The sequence below is a fragment of the Salmo trutta genome, chromosome 11, assembly GCF_901001165.1.
Source record: "Salmo trutta chromosome 11, fSalTru1.1, whole genome shotgun sequence".
NCBI lineage: Eukaryota > Metazoa > Chordata > Actinopteri > Salmoniformes > Salmonidae > Salmo > Salmo trutta.
In genome coordinates, this window is record NC_042967.1 from 6211531 (window position 1) to 6231208 (window position 19678).

At 48.8% G+C, this 19678-nt stretch overlaps 1 protein-coding gene across 1 annotated transcript in view; it reads left to right on the forward strand.

The window, feature by feature from the left end:
- Positions 1–19301, forward strand: part of zdhhc5a (zDHHC palmitoyltransferase 5a) — a 37644-nt gene extending 18343 nt beyond the window's left edge. The window contains exons 3-12 of the mRNA XM_029766076.1: positions 4824–4945; positions 6702–6859; positions 7600–7772; positions 8792–8894; positions 11122–11213; positions 11959–12085; positions 12473–12593; positions 12925–13037; positions 14936–15933; positions 16982–19301. Coding sequence (XP_029621936.1) covers positions 4824–4945; positions 6702–6859; positions 7600–7772; positions 8792–8894; positions 11122–11213; positions 11959–12085; positions 12473–12593; positions 12925–13037; positions 14936–15933; positions 16982–17210 — 2236 coding nt within the window. The 3' untranslated portion in view covers positions 17211–19301. The remainder of the gene's footprint in view (positions 1–4823; positions 4946–6701; positions 6860–7599; positions 7773–8791; positions 8895–11121; positions 11214–11958; positions 12086–12472; positions 12594–12924; positions 13038–14935; positions 15934–16981) is intronic.
- Positions 19302–19678: the final 377 nt, after the last annotated feature.

The window sequence follows — 19678 nt, forward strand, 5'->3', positions numbered from 1 at the left end:
ATTCTAGTAGGGTGAGGCCGGGTGCTGCAGACTGTTCTAGTGCCCTCGCCAATTCGTTGATATATATGTTGAAGAGGGTGGGGCTTAAGCTGCATCCCTGTCTCACCCCACGGCCCTGTGGAAAGAAATGTGTGGTTTTTGCCTATTTTAACCGCACACTTGTTGTTTGTGTACATGGATTTTAGAATGTTGTATGTTTTCCCGCCAACACCACTTTCCATCAATTTATATAAACTCTCATGCCAAATTGAGTCGAAGGCTTTTTTGAAATCAACAAAGCATGAGAAGACTTTGCCTTTGTTTTGTTTATTTCTCAATTAGGGTGTGCAGGGTGAATACGTGGTCTGTCATACGATAATTTGGTAAAAAGCCAATTTAACATTTGCTCAGTACATTGTTTTCACTGAGGAAATGTACGAGTCTGCTGTTAATGATAATGCAGAGGATTTTCCCAAGGTTGCTGTTGACGCATATCCCACGGTAGTTATTGGGGTCAAATTTGTCTCCTCTTTTGTGGATTTAGTTGATCAGTCCTTGGTTCCAAATATTGGGGAATATGCCAGAGCTAAGGATGATGTTAAAGAGTTTTAATATAGCCAATTGGAATTTGTTGTCTGTGTATTTGATCATTTCATTGAGGATACCATCAACACCACAGGCCTTTTCGGGTTTTTATTTTTTTATTTTGTCCTGTTGTTCATTCAAGGTAATTGGAGAATCCAGTGGCTTCTGGTAGTCTTTAATTGTTGATTCTAAGATTTGTATTTGATCATGTGTATGTTTTTGCTGTTTGTTCTTTGTTATAGACCCAAAAAGATTGGAGAAGTGGTTTACCCATACATCTCCATTTTGAATAGATAATTCTTTGTGTTGTTTGTTTTTAGTGTTTTCCAATTTTCCCAGAAGTGGTTAGAGTCTATGGTTTCTTCAATTACATTGAGCTGATTTCTGACGTGCTGTTCCTTCTTTTTCCGTAGTGTATTTCTGTATTGTTTTAGTGATTCACCATAGTGAAGGCGTAGACTCCGGTTTTCCGGGTCTCTATGTTTTTTGTTAGGACATGTTTCTCAATTTCTTTCTTAGATTTTTGCATTCTTCATCAAACCATTTGTCATTGTGGTTAATTTTCTTTGGTTTCCAATTTGAGATTTTTAGATTTGATAGGGAAGCTGAGAGGTCAAATGTACTGTTAAGATTTTCCACTGCCAAGTTTTACACCTTCACTGTTCAGTTATTACAGTTTTGTCCAGGAAGTTGTCTAAAAGGGATTGAATTTGTTGTTGCCTAATTGTTTTTTGGTAGGTTTCCAAACTACATTCCTTTCATCTATAGCATTTCTTAATATTACTCAGTTCCTTTGATTTTGCTGCCTTATGATTGAGTATTGTTTTGTTCAAGTAGACTGTGATTTTGCTGTGGTCTGATAGGGGTGTCAGTGGGCTGACTGAACGCTCTGAGAGACTCTGGGTTGAGGTCAGTGAGAAAGTAGTCTACAGTACTACTGCCAAGAGATGAGCTGAGCTATAGGTGTACCTACCATAGGAGTCCCATTTGAAGCCTACCATTGACTATGTACATACCCAGCGTGCGACAGAGCTGCAGGAGCTGTGACCCATTTTTGTTTGTTATGTTGTCATAGTTGCGCCAAGGGGGGTATATGGGGGTGGGAATGCTGTCACCTCCAGGCAGGTGTTTGTCCCCCTGTGTTCTGAGTGTGTCAGGTTCTTGTCCAGTTCTGGCATTTAGGTCACCACAGACTAGTACATGTCCCTGGGCCTGGAAATGATTGATTCCCCCCTCCAGGATGGAGAAGATGTCTTCATTAAAGTATGGGGATTCTAGTGGGGGGGTATCGGTAGCACACAGGAGGACATTTTTCTCTGTTAAGACCATTTCCTTTTGAATTTCTAGCCAAACGTAAAATGTTCCTGTTTTGAATAATTTAATGGAGTGAGTTAGGTCTGCTCTATACCAAATTAGCATACCCCTGAGTCTCTTCCCTGTTTCACACTTGGTAGTTTGGTGGATGGGACTACCAGCTCTCTGTAACCTAGAGGGCAACCAGTGGGTCCGTCTCCTCTATACCAGGTTTCTTGTAGGATGACAATGTCTGTATTTCCGATTTCTTTGATGAAGTTCAGGTTCCTGCTGTTTAGGCTAAAGGCAGGTGACCTCAGGCCTTGTATATTCCAGGATGAGATAGAGATCTGAGGAGCATGCTAACCCTAACCCTATCTCTCTCTACTCAACATGCTCCTCAGCTCTGTCTCTCTCTACTCGACATGCTCCTCAGCTCTCTCTCTACTCGACATGCTCCTCAGCTCTCTCTCTACTCGACATGCTCCTCAGCTCTCTCTCTACTCGACATGCTCCTCAGCTCTCTCTCTACTCGACATGCTCCTCAGCTCTGTCTCTCTCTACTCGACATGCTCCTCAGCTCTCTCTCTACTCGACATGCTCCTCAGCTCTCTCTCTACTCGACATGCTCCTCAGCTCTCTCTCTACTCGACATGCTCCTCAGCTCTCTCTCTACTCGACATGCTCCTCAGCTCTCTCTCTACTCGACATGCTCCTCAGCTCTCTCTCTACTCGACATGCTCCCCAGCTCTCTCTCTACTCGACATGCTCCCCAGCTCTCTCTCTACTCGACATGCTCCTCAGCTCTCTCTCTACTCGACATGCTCCTCAGCTCTCTCTCTACTCGACATGCTCCTCAGCTCTGTCTCTCTCTACTCGACATGCTCCTCAGCTCTGTCTCTCTCTACTCGACATGCTCCTCAGCTCTGTCTCTCTCTACTCGACATGCTCCTCAGCTCTCTCTCTACTCGACATGCTCCTCAGCTCTCTCTCTACTCGACATGCTCCTCAGCTCTCTCTCTACTCGACATGCTCCCCAGCTCTCTCTCTACTCGACATGCTCCCCAGCTCTCTCTCTACTCGACATGCTCCCCAGCTCTCTCTCTACTCGACATGCTCCTCAGCTCTCTCTCTACTCGACATGCTCCTCAGCTCTCTCTCTACTCGACATGCTCCTCAGCTCTCTCTCTTCTCGACATGCTCCTCAGCTCTCTCTCTACTCGACATGCTCCTCAGCTCTCTCTCTACTCGACATGCTCCTCAGCTCTCTCTCTACTCGACATGCTCCCCAGCTCTCTCTCTACTCGACATGCTCCCCAGCTCTCTCTCTACTCGACATGCTCCCCAGCTCTCTCTCTACTCGACATGCTCCCCAGCTCTCTCTCGACTCGACATGCTCCCCAGCTCTCTCTCGACTCGACATGCTCACCAGAGCTCTCTCTCTACTCGACATGCTCCTCAGCTCTCTCTCGCTCTCCCTACTCAACATGCTCTCTCTACTCAACATGCTCACCAGAGCTCTCTCTCTACTCAACATGCTCACCAGAGCTCTCTCTCTACTCAACATGCTCACCAGAGCTCTCTCTCTACTCAACATGCTCACCAGAGCTGTCTTTCTACTCAACATGCTCACCAGAGCTGTCTCTCTACTCAACATGCTCACCAGAGCTCTCTCTCTACTCAACATGCTCACCAGAGCTCTCTCTCGCTCTCCCTACTCAACATGCTCTCTCTACTCAACATGCTCACCAGAGCTCTCTCTCTACTCAACATGCTCACCAGAGCTCTCTTTCTACTCAACATGCTCACCAGAGCTCTCTTTCTACTCAACATGCTCACCAGAGCTCTCTCTCTACTCAACATGCTCACCAGAGCTCTCTCTCTACTCAACATGCTCACCAGAGCTCTCTCCCTACTCAACATGCTCTCTCTACTCAACATGCTCACCAGAGCTGTCTCTCTACTCAACATGCTCACCAGAGCTCTCTCTCTACTCAACATGCTCACCAGAGCTCTCTCTCTACTCAACATGCTCCTCAGCACTCTCTCTCTCTCTCTCTTTCATACTCACACACAGTTGAGTGTGTGACAGTAGTAGTGCAGAGTAGGATAGACGGGACAGATCAACGTCAGGGTGTGTGTGGAGGTCGTCAGGCAGGTGGAGGTCGTCTCCTGTCAGTTCATAGCTCTACTCCAGATTACAACAACAACCACCACCATGCTGGAATAGAGGGAAAATAGGCCAGCATCTGTCACCCTTAATAAAGAGCTGTCATTCTCTCTCTGTCCCTGTCCTTCTATATCTATCTCATCCTCTCTCTTTTTAACTCTGGTTCTTTTTTGCAATCCGTCTTCCTCTGAATTTGCTCAACTTGGTTTAATCAGGAAGTGCTTTATTCACTAGACAAATAAGCAGTCTTGGCTAAACCTAACATGAACTACCTCTCTCTCTTGCTCGCTCTCACTCTCTCTCTCTTTCTTTCTCTCTCTGTCTCTCTCCCTCTCTGTCTCTCTCTCCCTGTGTTTCAGGGTGTTGGCCCGTTGTCTATGCAACATGTGGTCCCCATATGTGGGTCACCCCGTTCCCATGGCAATGAGACAAGCTCTTCCTAAACAGATACTGTTGACAATTTTGCTCCTGTAGTGCCACTGCCCTCCCTGTCAAAAACACTGTTCTAAAGGCCCACTCCTTTTTATTAAGATGTTTTCTTAAAATAAATAACAAACACTACAAAATGGCTGCCCTTCCGCTTGGTTTGCTATAAAGCTGAAGGACGGGGCTGGACAAATGTAACCACTCTCAAATTCGTAGCTGGAGCTTACTGTCAACAACACTGCCGTGATATTGCTTCCTTTATTGAGGTGTTCAGAGGCAACGGGGCTCTGCTGTGCTTCTTGTTATGAATAAAGACAATTGATTTAACTTAATTCCCTCTCTTTTTTCCCCCCCTCCTTCTCTCTTTCAGGTGTCCATGGCTGTCGGAGCAGTTCTCGGTTGCCGTGCCGATCTACAACGGTGTCATCTTCCTGTTCGTCCTGGCCAACTTCTGCATGGCCACCTTCATGGACCCGGGCATCTTCCCCAGAGGTGTGTGTGTGTTGCACAGATGTATAACAACATATCATGCTCCCTGCAAACTCCCTGTATGACTGTCTACTGTCTATGCTGTGTAGTAGTGTGTGTGTGTTCATGCTGATCTAGTAAGGGGGGGGGTGTTCATGCTGATCTAGTAATGGGGGGGTGTTCATGCTGATCTAGTAATGGGGGGGTGTTCATGCTGATCTAGTAATGGGGGGGTGTTCATGCTGATCTAGTAAGGGGGGGTGTTCATGCTGATCTAGTAAGGGGGTGGTGTTCATGCTGATCTAGTAAGGGGGGGGTGTTCATGCTGATCTAGTAAGGGGGGGGTGTTCATGCTGATCTAGTAATGGGGGGGTGTTCATGCTGATCTAGTAATGGGGGGGTGTTCATGCTGATCTAGTAAGGGGGGGTGTTCATGCTGATCTAGTAAGGGGGGGTGTTCATGCTGATCTAGTAAGGGGGGGGTGTTCATGCTGATCTAGTAAGGGGGGGGTGTTCATGCTGATCTAGTAAGGGGGGGGTGTTCATGCTGATCTAGTAAGGGGGGGGTGTTCATGCTGATCTAGTAAGGGGGGGGTGTTCGTGCTGATCTAGTAAGGGGGGGTGTTTGTGCTGATCTAGTAAGGGGGGTGTTTTCGTGCTGATCTAGTAAGGGGGGGGTGTTCGTGCTGATCTAGTAAGGGGGGGGTGTTTGTGCTGATCTAGTAAGGGGGGGGTGTTTGTGCTGATCTAGTAAGGGGGGATGTTCATGCTCATCTAGTAAGGGGGGGTGTTCGTGCTGATCTAGTAAGGGGGGGGTGTTCGTGCTGATCTAGTAAGGGGGGTGTTCGTGCTGATCTAGTAAGGGGGGTGTTCGTGCTGATCTAGTAAGGGGGGGTGTTCGTGCTGATCTAGTAAGGGGGGGTGTTCGTGCTGATCTAGTAAGAGGGGGGGGGTTCATGCTGATCTAGTAAGGGGGGGGTTCATGCTGATCTAGTAAGGGGGGGGGTGTTCGTGGTGATCTAGTAAGGGGGATGTTCGTGCTGATCTAGTAAGGGGGGGGTGTTCGTGCTGATCTAGTAAGGGGGGGTGTTCGTGCTGATCTAGTAAGGGGGGTGTTCGTGCTGATCTAGTAAAGGGGGTGTTCGTGCTGATCTAGTAATGGGGGGGTGTTCGTGCTGATCTAGTAAGAGGGGGGGTTCGTGCTGATCTAGTAAGGGGGGTGTTCGTGCTGATCTAGTAAGGGGGGGTGTTCGTGCTGATCTAGTAAGGGGGGGGTGTTCGTGCTGATCTAGTAAGTGGGGGGTGTTTGTGCTGATCTAGTAAGGGGGGTGTTTGTGCTGATCTAGTAAGGGGGGGTGTTCGTGCTGATCTAGTAAGGGGGGTGTTTGTGCTGATCTAGTAAGGGGGGGGTTCATGCTGATCTAGTAATGGGGGGGTGTTTGTGCTGATCTAGTAATGGGGGGGTGTTTGTGCTGATCTAGTAAGGGGGGGGTGTTTGTGCTGATCTAGTAAGGGGGGGGTGTTCGTGCTGATCTAGTAAGGGGGGGGGTTCGTGCCGATCTAGTAAGGGGGGTGTTTGTGCTGATCTAGTAAGGGGGGTGTTTGTGCTGATCTAGTAAGGGGGGGGTTCGTGCTGATCTAGTAATGGGGGGGTGTTTGTGCTGATCTAGTAAGGGGGGGGTGTTTGTGCTGATCTAGTAAGGGGGGGGTGTTCGTGCTGATCTAGTAAGGGGGGGGGGTTGTTCGTGCTAGTTTATTAACAGTGTTTGTGGTTCTCCAGCGGATGAGGATGAGGACAAGGAGGATGATTTTCGCGCTCCGCTCTATAAGACGGTGGAGATCCGGGGCATCCAGGTCAGGATGAAATGGTGTTCCACCTGCCGCTTCTACAGACCGCCCCGCTGCTCACACTGCTCTGTGTGTGACAACTGTGTGGAGGTACGCTCGCACACACACCGTCTCACATCAACACACAGCTGGACGGGGTCAACATCCCGTATCCTCTAAAGCAGGGCTCTCCAACCCTGTTCCGGGAGAGCTATCGTCCGGTAGGTTTTCACTCCAACCCTAATCTAGCACACCTGAGTTGATAAGCTAAATCAGGTTAGTTACAACTAGGGTTGGAGTTTAAACCTACAGGAAGGTAGTTCTCCAGGGTTGGAGTTTAAACCTACAGGAAGGTAGTTCTCCAGGGTTGGAGTTTAAACCTACAGGAAGTTAGTTCTCCAGGGTTGGAGTTTAAACCTACAGGAAGGTAGTTCTCCAGGGTTGGAGTTTAAACCTACAGGAAGATAGTTCTCCAGGGTTGGAGTTTAAACCTACATGAAGGTAGTTCTCCAGGGTTGGAGAGCCCAGCTCTTAAGAGATGCCTTTGAACAAACCTATGGTGGAATGAGCCCTCAGTCCCCTCCCCCCCAAAGATTCAACCCACTGTTATCTAAGGTCAATATAATAGCCTCCACTATCCTATGGGACCAGAGAGGCGACCAGAGAGGGGGGAGGGAGGGCACGCCCGAGAAACAAGGAGTTGGGCGCCCTTGCGTAAAGCTCTCGTCCCATCCAAGTAAAAGCGCAACACGCGTACTGGACACAAACAGTGGAGACGCACTTTACCTTTGTACAAATGGCTCTAACTCGCCCGTTGCTCCTGTCCCCGTCCCTCTCTCCACCCCCTCCAGGACTTTGACCACCACTGCCCGTGGGTGAACAACTGTATCGGCCGGAGGAACTACCGTTACTTCTTCCTGTTCCTGCTGTCCCTGACGGTCCACATCATGGGAGTGTTTGGCTTCGGCCTGCTCTACATCCTCTACCACACACAGCAGCTGGACAGGGTCCACTCTGCCGTCACGTATCCTGTACATGGGTGTTGCACTGTCCGAAAAGCCAAGAGTCTGGGGGTTAGGGTTAGTGTGTGTGTTGGGGGGGTTTGTTGTGAGAGTGTTGGGGGGGTGTTGTGTGAGTGTGTTTGGGGGGTTAGTGTGTGTGTTGGGGGGGTTTGTTGTGAGAGTGTTGGGGGTGTTGTGTGAGTGTGTTTGGGGGGTTAGTGTGTGTGTTGGGGGGGTTTGTTGTGAGAGTGTTGGGGGGGGTGTTGTGTGAGTGTGTTTGGGGGGTTAGTGTGTGTGTTGGGGGGGTTTGTTGTGAGAGTGTTGGGGGGGTGTTGTGTGAGTGTGTTTGGGGGGTTAGTGTGTGTGTTGGGGGGGTTTGTTGGGGGGGTGTTGTGTGTTTGGGGGGTTAGTGTGTGTGTTGGGGGGGTTTGTTGTGAGAGTGTTGGGGGGGTGTTGTGTGTTTGGGGGGTTAGTGTGTGTGTTGGGGGGGTTTGTTGTGAGAGTGTTGGGGGGGTGTTGTGTGAGTGTGTTTGGGGGGTTAGTGTGTGTGTTGGGGGGGTTTGTTGGGGGGGTGTTGTGTGTTTGGGGGGTTAGTGTGTGTGTTGGGGGGGTTTGTTGTGAGAGTGTGTGTGTGTGTTGGGGGGGTTTGTTGTGAGAGTGTTGGGGGGGTGTTGTGTGAGTGTGTTTGGGGGGTTAGTGTGTGTGTTGGGGGGGTTTGTTGGGGGGGTGTTGTGTGTTTGGGGGGTTAGTGTGTGTGTTGGGGGGGTTTGTTGTGAGAGTGTGTGTGTGTTGGGGGGGTTTGTTGTGAGTGTGTGTTTTTGGGGCGGTAGTTTACTGGCTTTCCGTCTGTCGGACGGTGTGCATCTCCTGAGTATTTCATTTTCAACACGTTTTCGGAAGTCTATGCCTGAGATGAGCGCTGGTCAAAAAGTAGTGTACTATGTAAGGAATAGGGTGCCATTTGTGACGCGTACCTGTGAGTGTGTTATTTGGTGTCTCGGTTCAGGCATCTCTGTTCCCTCCTTAACCCCTGGTCTTTCAGTATGGCAGTGATGTGTGTGGCTGGTCTCTTCTTCATCCCGGTGGCTGGTCTCACTGGCTTCCACATGGTACTGGTGGCCCGGGGGAGAACCACCAACGAACAGGTATAACACACACACACACACACACACCAGGGACAAACCACCAACAAACAGGTATAACACACACACACACCAGGGACAAACCACCAACAAACAGGTATAACACACACACACACACACACACACACACACACACACACACACACCAGGGACAAACCACCAACAAACAGGTATAACACACACACACACACACCAGGGACAAACCACCAACAAACAGGTATAACACACACACACACCAGGGACAAACCACCAACAAACAGGTATAACACACACACACACCAGGGACAAACCACCAACAAACAGGTATAACACACACACACACACACACACACCAGGGACAAACCACTAACAAACAGGTATAACACACACACACACACACACCAGGGACAAACCACCAACAAACAGGTATAACACACACACACCAGGGACAAACCACTAATGAACAGGTATAACACACACACACACACCAGGGACAAACCACTAACGAACAAGTTATAACACACACACACACACACACACACCAGGGACAATCCACCAACGAGCAGGTATAACACACACACACCAGGGACAAACCACCAACGAACAGGTATAACACACACACACACACACACACCAGGGACAAACCACCAACGAGCAGGTATAACACACACACACCAGGGACAAACTACCAACGAGCAGGTATAACACACACACACCAGGGACAAACCACCAACGAGCAGGTATAACACACACACACACACCAGGGACAAACCACCAACGAGCAGGTATAACACACACACACACACCAGGGACAAACCACCAACGAGCAGGTATAGCACACACACACACACACCAGGGACAAACCACCAACGAGCAGGTATAACACACACACACACACACCAGGGACAAACCACCAACGAGCAGGTATAACACACACACACACACACCAGGGACAAACCACCAACGAGCAGGTATAGCACACACAACAGGTATAACTGTCCCTTTTCAGAGTGTCTTAATAGCCAAGAGGCTGGACCCAAATCTGGCAGCCCCCTGGACTAGAATTGACCCTGCAATTGCGAAGACTAGCTGTCATCACAGAAATAGTGAGAGATACGCTTCTCCCCTTGGAAAACGGAGGCCGAGATCAAATCAAAGTTTATTTGTCATGTAGACAGGATACAACGGGTGCTTACAGATAAGGCGTTGTTGCCTTATTCACGCCCATTCTTCTTGAAGAGACACGTTGACCCCTTGTTTGCGTCAGATCCAACACTCCGCCCAACCCGAACAGTCACACCCTGTTATCTGACGCATTTTTGTTTTTCTGTCGCGTACCTCTTTTGTTGTTGTCTGAGAACTGAACCGTTGGTGTGCGTTTGCGTTGACGTCGTTCTTAAAGGCCCAAAACATTTCATCTCTACGGCGGCCCCGTGATAATCCTCCAAAATGGGACCCCACTACCCCTCCCTCCCTCCCTGTCGCCCTTCACCCCTCCCCTGGATGCAAATGCACAGGTCATAATCTCATCGAGGAGAGAGAATAATTCTCCTCTCCCTCATCCCTCCCTCCCTCTATTTATTTATCCCCCATTTTTATTTGGCGCTCGACGCTCCATGTTTGATGTTTACACTTTAAATATGTTGTGTTGATGAATAACCTATATATATTTTTTTAATCTTCTGTCATTCTCTCCCCCTTCTCATTCTCGCTTTCTCTTTCTCCCCCTCCTGTCTCTTTCTCTCTCTTTTTTTAAAAATGTGTTTATTTTTAATCTCCTGTCTATTTTTCTCTTTTTAAAATCTGCTTTCTCTCTCCCCCCTGTCTCTTTCTCTCTCCCTCCTGTCTCTCTCCCTCCTGTCTCTCTCCCTCCTGTCTCTTTCTCTCTCTCTCCCTCCTGTCTCTCTCCCTCCTGTCTCTTTCTCTCTCTCTCCCTCCTGTCTCTCTCCCTCCTGTCTCTTTCTCTCTCTCTCCCTCCTGTCTCTCTCCCTCCTGTCTCTCTCCCTCCTGTCTCTCTCCCTCCTGTCTCTCTCCCTCCTGTCTCTTTCTCTCTCTCTCCCTCCTGTCTCTCCCTCCTCTCTTTCTTTCTCTCTCCCTCCTGTCTCTTTCTCTCTCTCTCCCTCCTGTCTCTCCCTCCAATCTCTTTCTTTCTCTCTCCCTCCTGTCTCTGTCTTTCTCTCTCCCTCCTGTCTCTCTCCCCCTCCTGTCTCTTTCTCTCCTTTCTCCGTCTTTCACTCTCTCTCTCCCCCAGGTGACGGGGAAGTTTAGGGGAGGAGTGAACCCTTTCACTAATGGCTGTTGGAAGAACATTTCTCACGTGCTCTGCAGCTCCCAAGCCCCCAGGTCTCTCTCCCTCTGTCTCATCGTTGTCTATGGATGTACAGTTTGCTAATAGTGTACATCTTGTTGCATTACTATCAGTTCTAACAGTGTATTGAGCTGCAGTCAGCCCTGCATGCTATTAGGGGTTTGATTGATGACCCAGAGTGGGTCCTCATAGAGCTGGATAGAGGACTCTAGATGGATACAACCTGTTTTAGCATGGGCGTTTCCATTGAGGGCTTCTGACTTTTTAAGGTAGTCAACTGGGTGGGACTTCCTATGGGTTGGGAGCAATCAGCCAATGACCAGAGCGTTGTCTTTTTCAAATTGGGTTGCCTTTGGTTGGAAATGGGTTTAAGCTGGAACACTGCCATCTAGTGGCCACCATAACTGAATGACACGAGTTGGTTCAGGTGGCGATAAATCACCAATATTATTTATATTTACATCATTTAGCAGACGCTCTTATCCAGAGCGACTTACAAATTGTCTTAACGCTTTCTTTTTCAAACACAAAATAAAAAACACGACTACTTTTAAATGGAGATGCTGTCACAGGCGCCACATTGGCACAGATACAAAGATGAGGCCTCTGTCTATCTCTATGGGTCCTCTTCATCCTCATGTGCTTCTTGCTCTCCCTCGTCCGTTCCTTCTCTTACTACCCTTTCTCCCCCCTGTCCCTCTCCATCAGGTACCCTCTTCTCACTCTCCTCCTCTTCCTCCTTGTCCTTTTAATAATGTGATCTGATGTGGTCTTCATCAGGTACCTGGGGAGGAAGAGGAAGCCTCACGGTGTGGTTGTCCAGCCTCCGTTCCTCCGGCCACAGCTCACTGACACCCAGCTGGCCGCCAAGGTCCTCGACAACGGTATCCACGGAGACCTTCACCGGGTAGGACGCGACAAAGACCCATACACGCACTCATTTACGTACATGACAGACGTGCGCACACTCATGCATACACACACATATTGCTCCTTCTTGCTCTCAGCATTGTGAATGGTTAATGCTCTCCAGTTGCCACGGCACTGGGCTCTATAGACTTTGACATTCTATTAAATGTCATTTATTTCTTTGTCTGCTTCTCTCTCTTTCTCTCTCTCTCTCTCTCCCTTTCTCTCTCTCTCTCTCTCTCTCCCTTTCTCTCTCTCTCTCTCTCTCTCCCTTTCTCTCTCTCTCTCTCCCTTTCTCTCCCTCTCTCTCCATTTCTCTCTCTCTCCCTTTCTCTCTCTTCCTCTCTCCCCCCTCTCTCTCTCCCTCTCTTTCTCTCTCTCTCAGTCTAAGAGTAGTCTGGAGATGATGGAGAGTCAGTCGTGTGATGCGGAGCCCCCTCCTCCCCCCAAACCAGAGCTCAGGTACCCCGTCCCGTCCAGAGGCCACCAGGAACAACACACAGAGGGTACGTACACACACACTCGCATTGAAACACACGCTCAGTTCACCAGAGTTGTGTTCATTACTACACAGCGTAGGAAAACGTTTTGCAACGGAGAAGGTAAACAAGCGTTTTCTGTCGGGACAAGTTCAGCTAGTCCCTCTCCGTTTCAGTTTGTTTTCTTCCGTTTGGTGCCTATTGAACACGGCCCAGGTTGTTGCTGTGAATGACAGTGTGTTATCAGTCAACTTAGCTGGCAAGAAATGAAATGTTTAAGTTTACGTATGATAACAATGATGTACTCCGAGTGAATTTATTTAAGGCTCTCGCTCTTTTCCTCTCCCTCACTCCACAGAGAGTAGTCTTCTGAACAAAGCCCCGCCCACACCCACCATGTATAAATACAGGCCGACCTATAGCAGTCCGGGAAAGAACCACACTGCCCTCACCCATGCCTACGCCAACCAGGTAACAAAACGCCAACCAGCTAGCTCGCGCATAAGACCACGGTGTGTCTCTGTGTGATTACGTGTGAGAGTGTGTCCGCGTCTGAAAGAGTATGTGCGTGCTGTGTGAGGTATGATCCATGTCAAACTACTCCGGTACAACACACACACACACACACACACACACACACTGTTCTCGCTGACTCGGCTTAATATTTCATATATCAGGGATCTCATTGGCTGCATGCCTGTCTGTCTTTTAATCGTTTTGATTTGTTCATGCGTCTCTGTTTTTACTTGTGGCTTCTTTTCCTGCCTTTTGATTGGTTACTCAGTGGCTTTCAGTTGAACAGTATCAGTAAGTCAATGCAGGAGTATTTTTCTTCATTTTCTTTAGTTTGAGTGTCTGTTCTTAGGTCTTGTTACCCAACCTTGTGTGTCATCTTTTAGCCTGTAGCTTTCCCCACGCCGTTATAGAAAAGATTCTCCCCTAGCAATTCCTCGTTGTAGAAAGATTTTGTGGTAGTTAATTAACATATTATAAAATGTTGTATTTGCCCTATGTTACGTGTATGGTGTGTTTCCTATATGTCACACAATCTGATCATAATTCACTTACATCAATTCTGGAATCCCGAGTGGCGCAGCAGTCTAAGGCACTGCATCTCAGTGCTGGAGGCGTCACTACAGACCCCGGTTCGATCCCGGGCTGTGTCATGGAATGGCAAACCATGTGTTTGATGTATTTGATACCGTTCCACTGATTTCTGCTCCAGCCATGAACATGAGCCTGTCCTCCCCAATTAAGGGGGCCACCAACCTCCTGTGGTAGAATTGCGCAATCTTAGCTGCTGCCGGGGGGGGGCTACTACAATGTTTTGCAGTGTGGGGGTTGTGTAGGTGCGCAGACCCGCCTGCAATTGCGAGCCCTTGTGATAAATTCAGATTTTTTTCCCCCCTGTGGCCCCCCCCCATCAAAGTTGTCCATCCCTGCCTTATAAAATGCACTACTTTTTGACCAGGTCCCCGTATGGCTCTGGTCATAAATAGTGCACTATGTAGGGGATGGGGTGCCATTTGGGAAACAGCCCCATGTGCTAGGAGCTCTCTATCAGGAGCAGGGGGATAAGATGGTTGTTTTGCTCTGTTAACTCTGATTGCGTGATCTGTTAGCCGGGGCCCCAACGACATCCAATTCGTTCGCTCTTAGGCTGAGTCCCAAATGGCGCCCCCAGGGCCCTGATCAAAAGTAGTGCATTAAATGCGGACTAGGGTGCCATTTGAGACAAAAGCTTATTGTTTCACTGGGCACGCATGTTGCCCCCCCCCCCCATCCCACAGCCATCTGGTTATATATACTGTGTGTGTGTTTAATTTTCTGTCCTGTGTGTTGTAAAGACAACATACTGTAACAGAAGCCATGTGGGCATTCTAAAAGTTCTAGGCCCCTATATTCTTCCCCCTGCAGACCCCTTGTGTGTAGTGAATAGTGAAGCCCATGCATCTGGTCTGAAAGAGTTGTTCCCTTGTTCGCCTTGTTTTTCCCACTGTGGTTTTATTGGTAGTGGCCTAGTGCTGTCTGTACATTTGGACATCCAATTCTCATTCCACTCTCCAGTGTGGGATTCAATGACAAGGATAGAGTTAACATGACTTTATGTTCTCTCCCTCTTTTTTTCCTCCCTCCTCCCTCTGGCTCTCTTCTCTGCATCTCTCCCTCCACCTCACTCTTTGTCTCTCTCTCTCTGTGTGTCTCTCTCTCTCTCTCTCTGTGTCTCTCTCTCTCTCTCTCTGTGTCTCTCTCTCTCTCTCTCTCTCTCTCTCTCTCTCTCTCTCTCTGTCTCTCTCTCTCTGTCTCTCTCTCTCTCTGTGTGTCTCTCTCTCCATCTCTCTTCCCCACCCTCTCTCTCTCCCCACCAGATGAGTCGAGGGGACAGTCTGAAGGAGTCATCTTCTCTGCTCCAGTCCAGCCAGCAGCCTGGCTTCCGCTCTGAACCCAGCCTAGATGGGAGAGAGGCCCCAGGGGAGAGAGGGGGAGGAGGATTGGGAGGAGGTGGAGACAGACCTGGAGGAGGGGGGTCAGTAGGGGGAGCACCAGGGTCAGGGGGTGGCGGTATCCCCGGTTACTCCCTAGGGGGACGTTCCTACCCCTCCTTTTCAGACCCAACAGTTCTATCTTCTGGTGGAGGGGCTTCCCGTTCTTCCAGCGTGCGTTCTGGCTCCGCCCACAATGCGGCCCACGTCTCCGAGGCGACGACGTCCACGAGCTACAAGAGCCTGGCCAATCAGACGCCTCCTCCGCGCAACGGCAGCCTATCGTACGACAGCCTGCTCACGCCCTCCGAGAGCCCCGACTTTGAGTCAGCCGCACCCGATATGTCGCCCGGGCGCCACCGTACCCCCGCCCCGCCCCCCGTCCTGGGCTACTCCTCCCCCTACCTGTCGGCCCAGCTCAGCCAGCAGAGAGACGCAGAGCTCCACCAGCCCTCCGCCTCTTCCGTAGCCCTCCTTTCCTCCCCACACCGCGCCCACTATCTCCGCGCCTCCTCCTCCCCCCTGCCTCCTCCTGAGAGGGAGCGACTCCTCCAGGAATCGCACTCCCACTCCCACCACTCTCAGCCCCCTCCCTCCTCCGCGGCCCCCCAACCCCCCCACCCACACCACCACCACCACAGCTCCAGACCCCCCCGCTTCTCCCGGACCCCGCTCCTGTCCGACTCGGCCGCCCCCCACCATTACCCGTACCGCACCCCCCTGGCCCCCTCCACGCACCCCCCGCGCTCCCCCCACCCCCCGCCGCTGGGGAAGTCTCTGTCGTACTCTTCGGCGGCGGCGGCGGAGATGCAGTACCGGATGGTGCGCAAGGCGTCGGCCGGAGGGGGGGGGGGGGGAGGGGGGGGCGGGATCCAGGCACCGAAGTGAGTAACGGCTCTGCTCTTTACTGACTGACTGCAGCCCGCTGCCTCCTTCTTCTCCTCCTTCTCTTCCTCCTCTTCTTCCTCCTCCTCCCAGGCTCCTGTGAGTTCCTTTACCTCTTTCTCCCCCCCCCCCACCGTCGTCTGTTTTCCACTCGTCTGTACAGTCGGTGCTTCTTCTGTTTGTTTGTTTTTTTTCAGCTCCAAATGGCACCCTATTCCCTATGGAGTGCACTACTTTTGACCGCGGCTCTGGTGAAAAGTAGTGCACTCTATAGGGAATAGGGTGCCATTTGGTACGTACACGTTTGTCTTGAAACTGTCTGTTTCCAGCTACTGTAGTTGTTCCGTTTTAGTCTTTGTCTGTCCCTTACTGTCTCTCTCCATCACCTGTCCTGGTTCCCTTTATCATGTGATGCTGTAAATACTATACATGTAGGTCTTTGCTATGAGACATGTTGTATCACAATACATGACATATTATTTAATGACATGCTATTCCCTATATAGTGTACTACTGTTGACCAGGGCCTTTAGGTTGCTGGTCCAAATGTACAGTATTTAGGGAACAGAGGGGTGCAGGCGTTCCTTTTTAAGCAATTTGAGGACTTTAGTCTTCCTATAAAGTTTGCTTTTTGCTAAATGTTTTCTTTCATCTCAAAATGCATTTTGTCCTCCATCGGTCATGGTTGTGTTATTGATGTAGTTGTGGATGTGTTTTATCCTGTTTTATCCTCCTCCGTGTGTGTTACCGTTATCCAGCATGAAGTCCCTCTGTTTGACTACAGGGTTACAGTGGACGATATCTGGATGTACCAGCCCTTGGTCACCCCTGCATGATGTGGATATATCCTATCGATTCATTATGCATGCTTCCACAATGGCACACTATTCCCTATAGTGAACAGGGGGCTCTTTTGGGCCCTGGTGAAAAGTAGTACACGATATAGGGGATAGGGTGCCATTTAGTACACCCCCTACGAGTGTGCGCTCTTCCTCTCCAACGTCTTAACTAATCCTTCTTTCCCTCCGTCTCGTTCTCTCTATCCAGGGACGAGATTCAGATGAAGTTGTTCAGCAGGACAAACGGGCAGCCCAGGTCCTCCCTTTCCTCCTCAGGCTCCACCCCTTCCTCCCCCTCTCACCCAATCAGCATGTCCACTCGCCCCGGGCAGGCCTATCCCAGCCCTGGAAACACCCAGAGCCCCGCCCACAAGCTGGGGGGCGGGGTGAAGAAGGTGACGGGCGTCGGCGGGACCACCTATGAAATTTCAGTCTGAGTTTGACGGGCGGCCACTCCAACTAATGGTGTCAGGGCTTGGAGGTGAAGGAGGGGTCAGAGATGGACTTTGAGATGGATATTTCTGCCTCTCGGACCCTTCAGGAGAGAGGAAAGCTTTGAATGAACAGACGTTTTAAAAGTTGGGTTTTGAGGAAGAGTGAAACAACTGACTTTTCTTGCTCTTCTTCCAAATGCGATGGACTCCGGACTTCCTCTCTCGTTCAGAGACCTCCAGTCAAGGAACTACAGAACTAATCGGGAGAAAGTTGTTTAACAAGTCACATTCAAGAACACAATGCACCATTATGACATGTGGGCGTATGGGCCCAGGAATCCAATCATACCCCTTAAGAGGCGGGACTCTTTGACAATCCACCAATTTCTGGGCGGGTTGAACTCTGTGGGAATGATTGAGTGACAGTTATGACTGGGTTTGCCTTTTATTGGATAAAACAAGGAAGATCAATATGGCTGCGTTTACACAGGCAGCCGAATTCTGATCTTTTTTTTTTACCAATCAGATCAGTTCTGAAAAAGAGCTGATGTAAAAGGATCTGATTGAGCAAAATAAATCTGAGTTGGGCTGCCTGTGTAAACAGAGCCCATATATATAAAAAAAGAAAAATGTACTTTCATTCATTCATAAATGTGTAATGATTCATTCTCTGTACAGAATTATATGGTTTGGAATGTATGGTGATTTCCTCCAATCAGTGGCATTTAAAGGTTACAGCGGCATGCTCCGGCCACTATTGACCACTGTGATTGGCTAGTGATCTCGCTGCCATTCTCTCTCGACCAATCAGAAGTGGATATGCTAAACTGTAGTAGACGGCAGGGTCATTGGTAGAGTTCGTTTTGCCTGGCTCAGTGCCCCGGGTGGGTGGAGATTTCACTTAAGGACCAATGGAATGGTTTTTAAAAATTAAATATCGTTGGGTCTTTACTTTAAAGATGGAGCAGCCTTTTCTAAACAAACTTTGGAGCATTGGTCTTGAAAATCAAGGAGAGAAGTGTTTTTAATTTTACTTATTTAATTTCAAAATTTTATTTTATATGGATTTATATATAGGTGTTGATAAGATCAAGATTTTTTTGAATGGGCTGATAAGGTTTTTCTGGTTTGAGTTAATTTCAGAATTGTAACCAAAACAGGAAAAAAACTGTTGCCGTGTTCATGTTCTAGTCGGAACTTGGACATTTCTGACTTGCTAACTGGTTATACGCGGTACTTGTTAGCAAGTCGAAAATGTCAGGTTCCTAGTTCAGATTTAGCGCTAGAGCGCGGCTCAGTTGTATTGATGGCTGCACCAGCCAACCAGAGGCTGAGTTTTGAGTCTTCAGCCAAAGAGAGTAGCTGGACAATTTTATATGGTTCAGCTAATGGGAACCAATGTATTTGATAAAAGGCGATGTAGCATTTTAAAGTCCTTTGATACACAGTAAACCACTCGACTTCTCCTGGGGCATATCGGTGTACCTTCTGATTGTTTACTTCTGAGCTTTGTAATGGCACCCTATTCACTATATAGTGCACTACTTTTCAAAAGCCGTGCACTATGTAGGGAATAGGGAGCCATAACACACACAACCAATGTTTTGGTTTATTGGTCCAGATACTGACATCTCCGGTTGCCACCAGTGAGGATCACATGCTTTGCCGTGACCAATCCGTAGAGAGCAAGAGATTTATATCAGCCTACTCTTTTATTCGTTAACGGTGAAACCAATGAGATGAACAGCTGAAAAAAAAAGTCAGTAAAATCCTTTTTATATTTATTTTTTACTTTCCTTTGCAAGATTTTAGGACAATTTTACAGGGCATTGCTTTAGACTGACAGTTTGTTTGACCAGTCAGGAGCGTAGAATGAAACTAAATGGGCACGTCGCCCAATCAGGCAAAGACGTGTTTGACTGCCATCAGGAACAGCCAATGCCCTTGCAGAGGATGTTTAGACAAGTACGAGCCCGGGACTTGGGTGTTTGAAATTGAAATAAAAATAAAAAAAAGATATGTACTGTATAGCTGTGTGTGTGGGCGTATGTGCGTGTGTGTTTGAGCATTGGTAATAAAGTATTTAAAGCCAAAGGCAGTGTGCTTTGTTCTGCTTGTAGTTGAAGTTCCTCATGTCTGGTAACGCAACACATGAGAGCGCAGAACACAGGCTACTTACTACACATTGAGTAGAACCGAAGGTTTCCACAGCGGCTATGAAAAGATAATGTAAGGTTACTTAAATCGGTAAGTTATGATCCAGTTACAGTACATTTTCATGCACCTCACATTTCTTCCACACTAGATATAGAGGGGACAGAGATTGATTGTGGGGTTTTTATCAGTCAGTGGTGCCTGTAAGTTGGGAGGAAACCGCTACCGATGGGGCTCAAAACTTAGCTTCATGTCTCACCTCCCTCCGTAACTCTTAAATGCCGTTGGTGCCAAAATGCAGGTTGTGAATGTTGTGG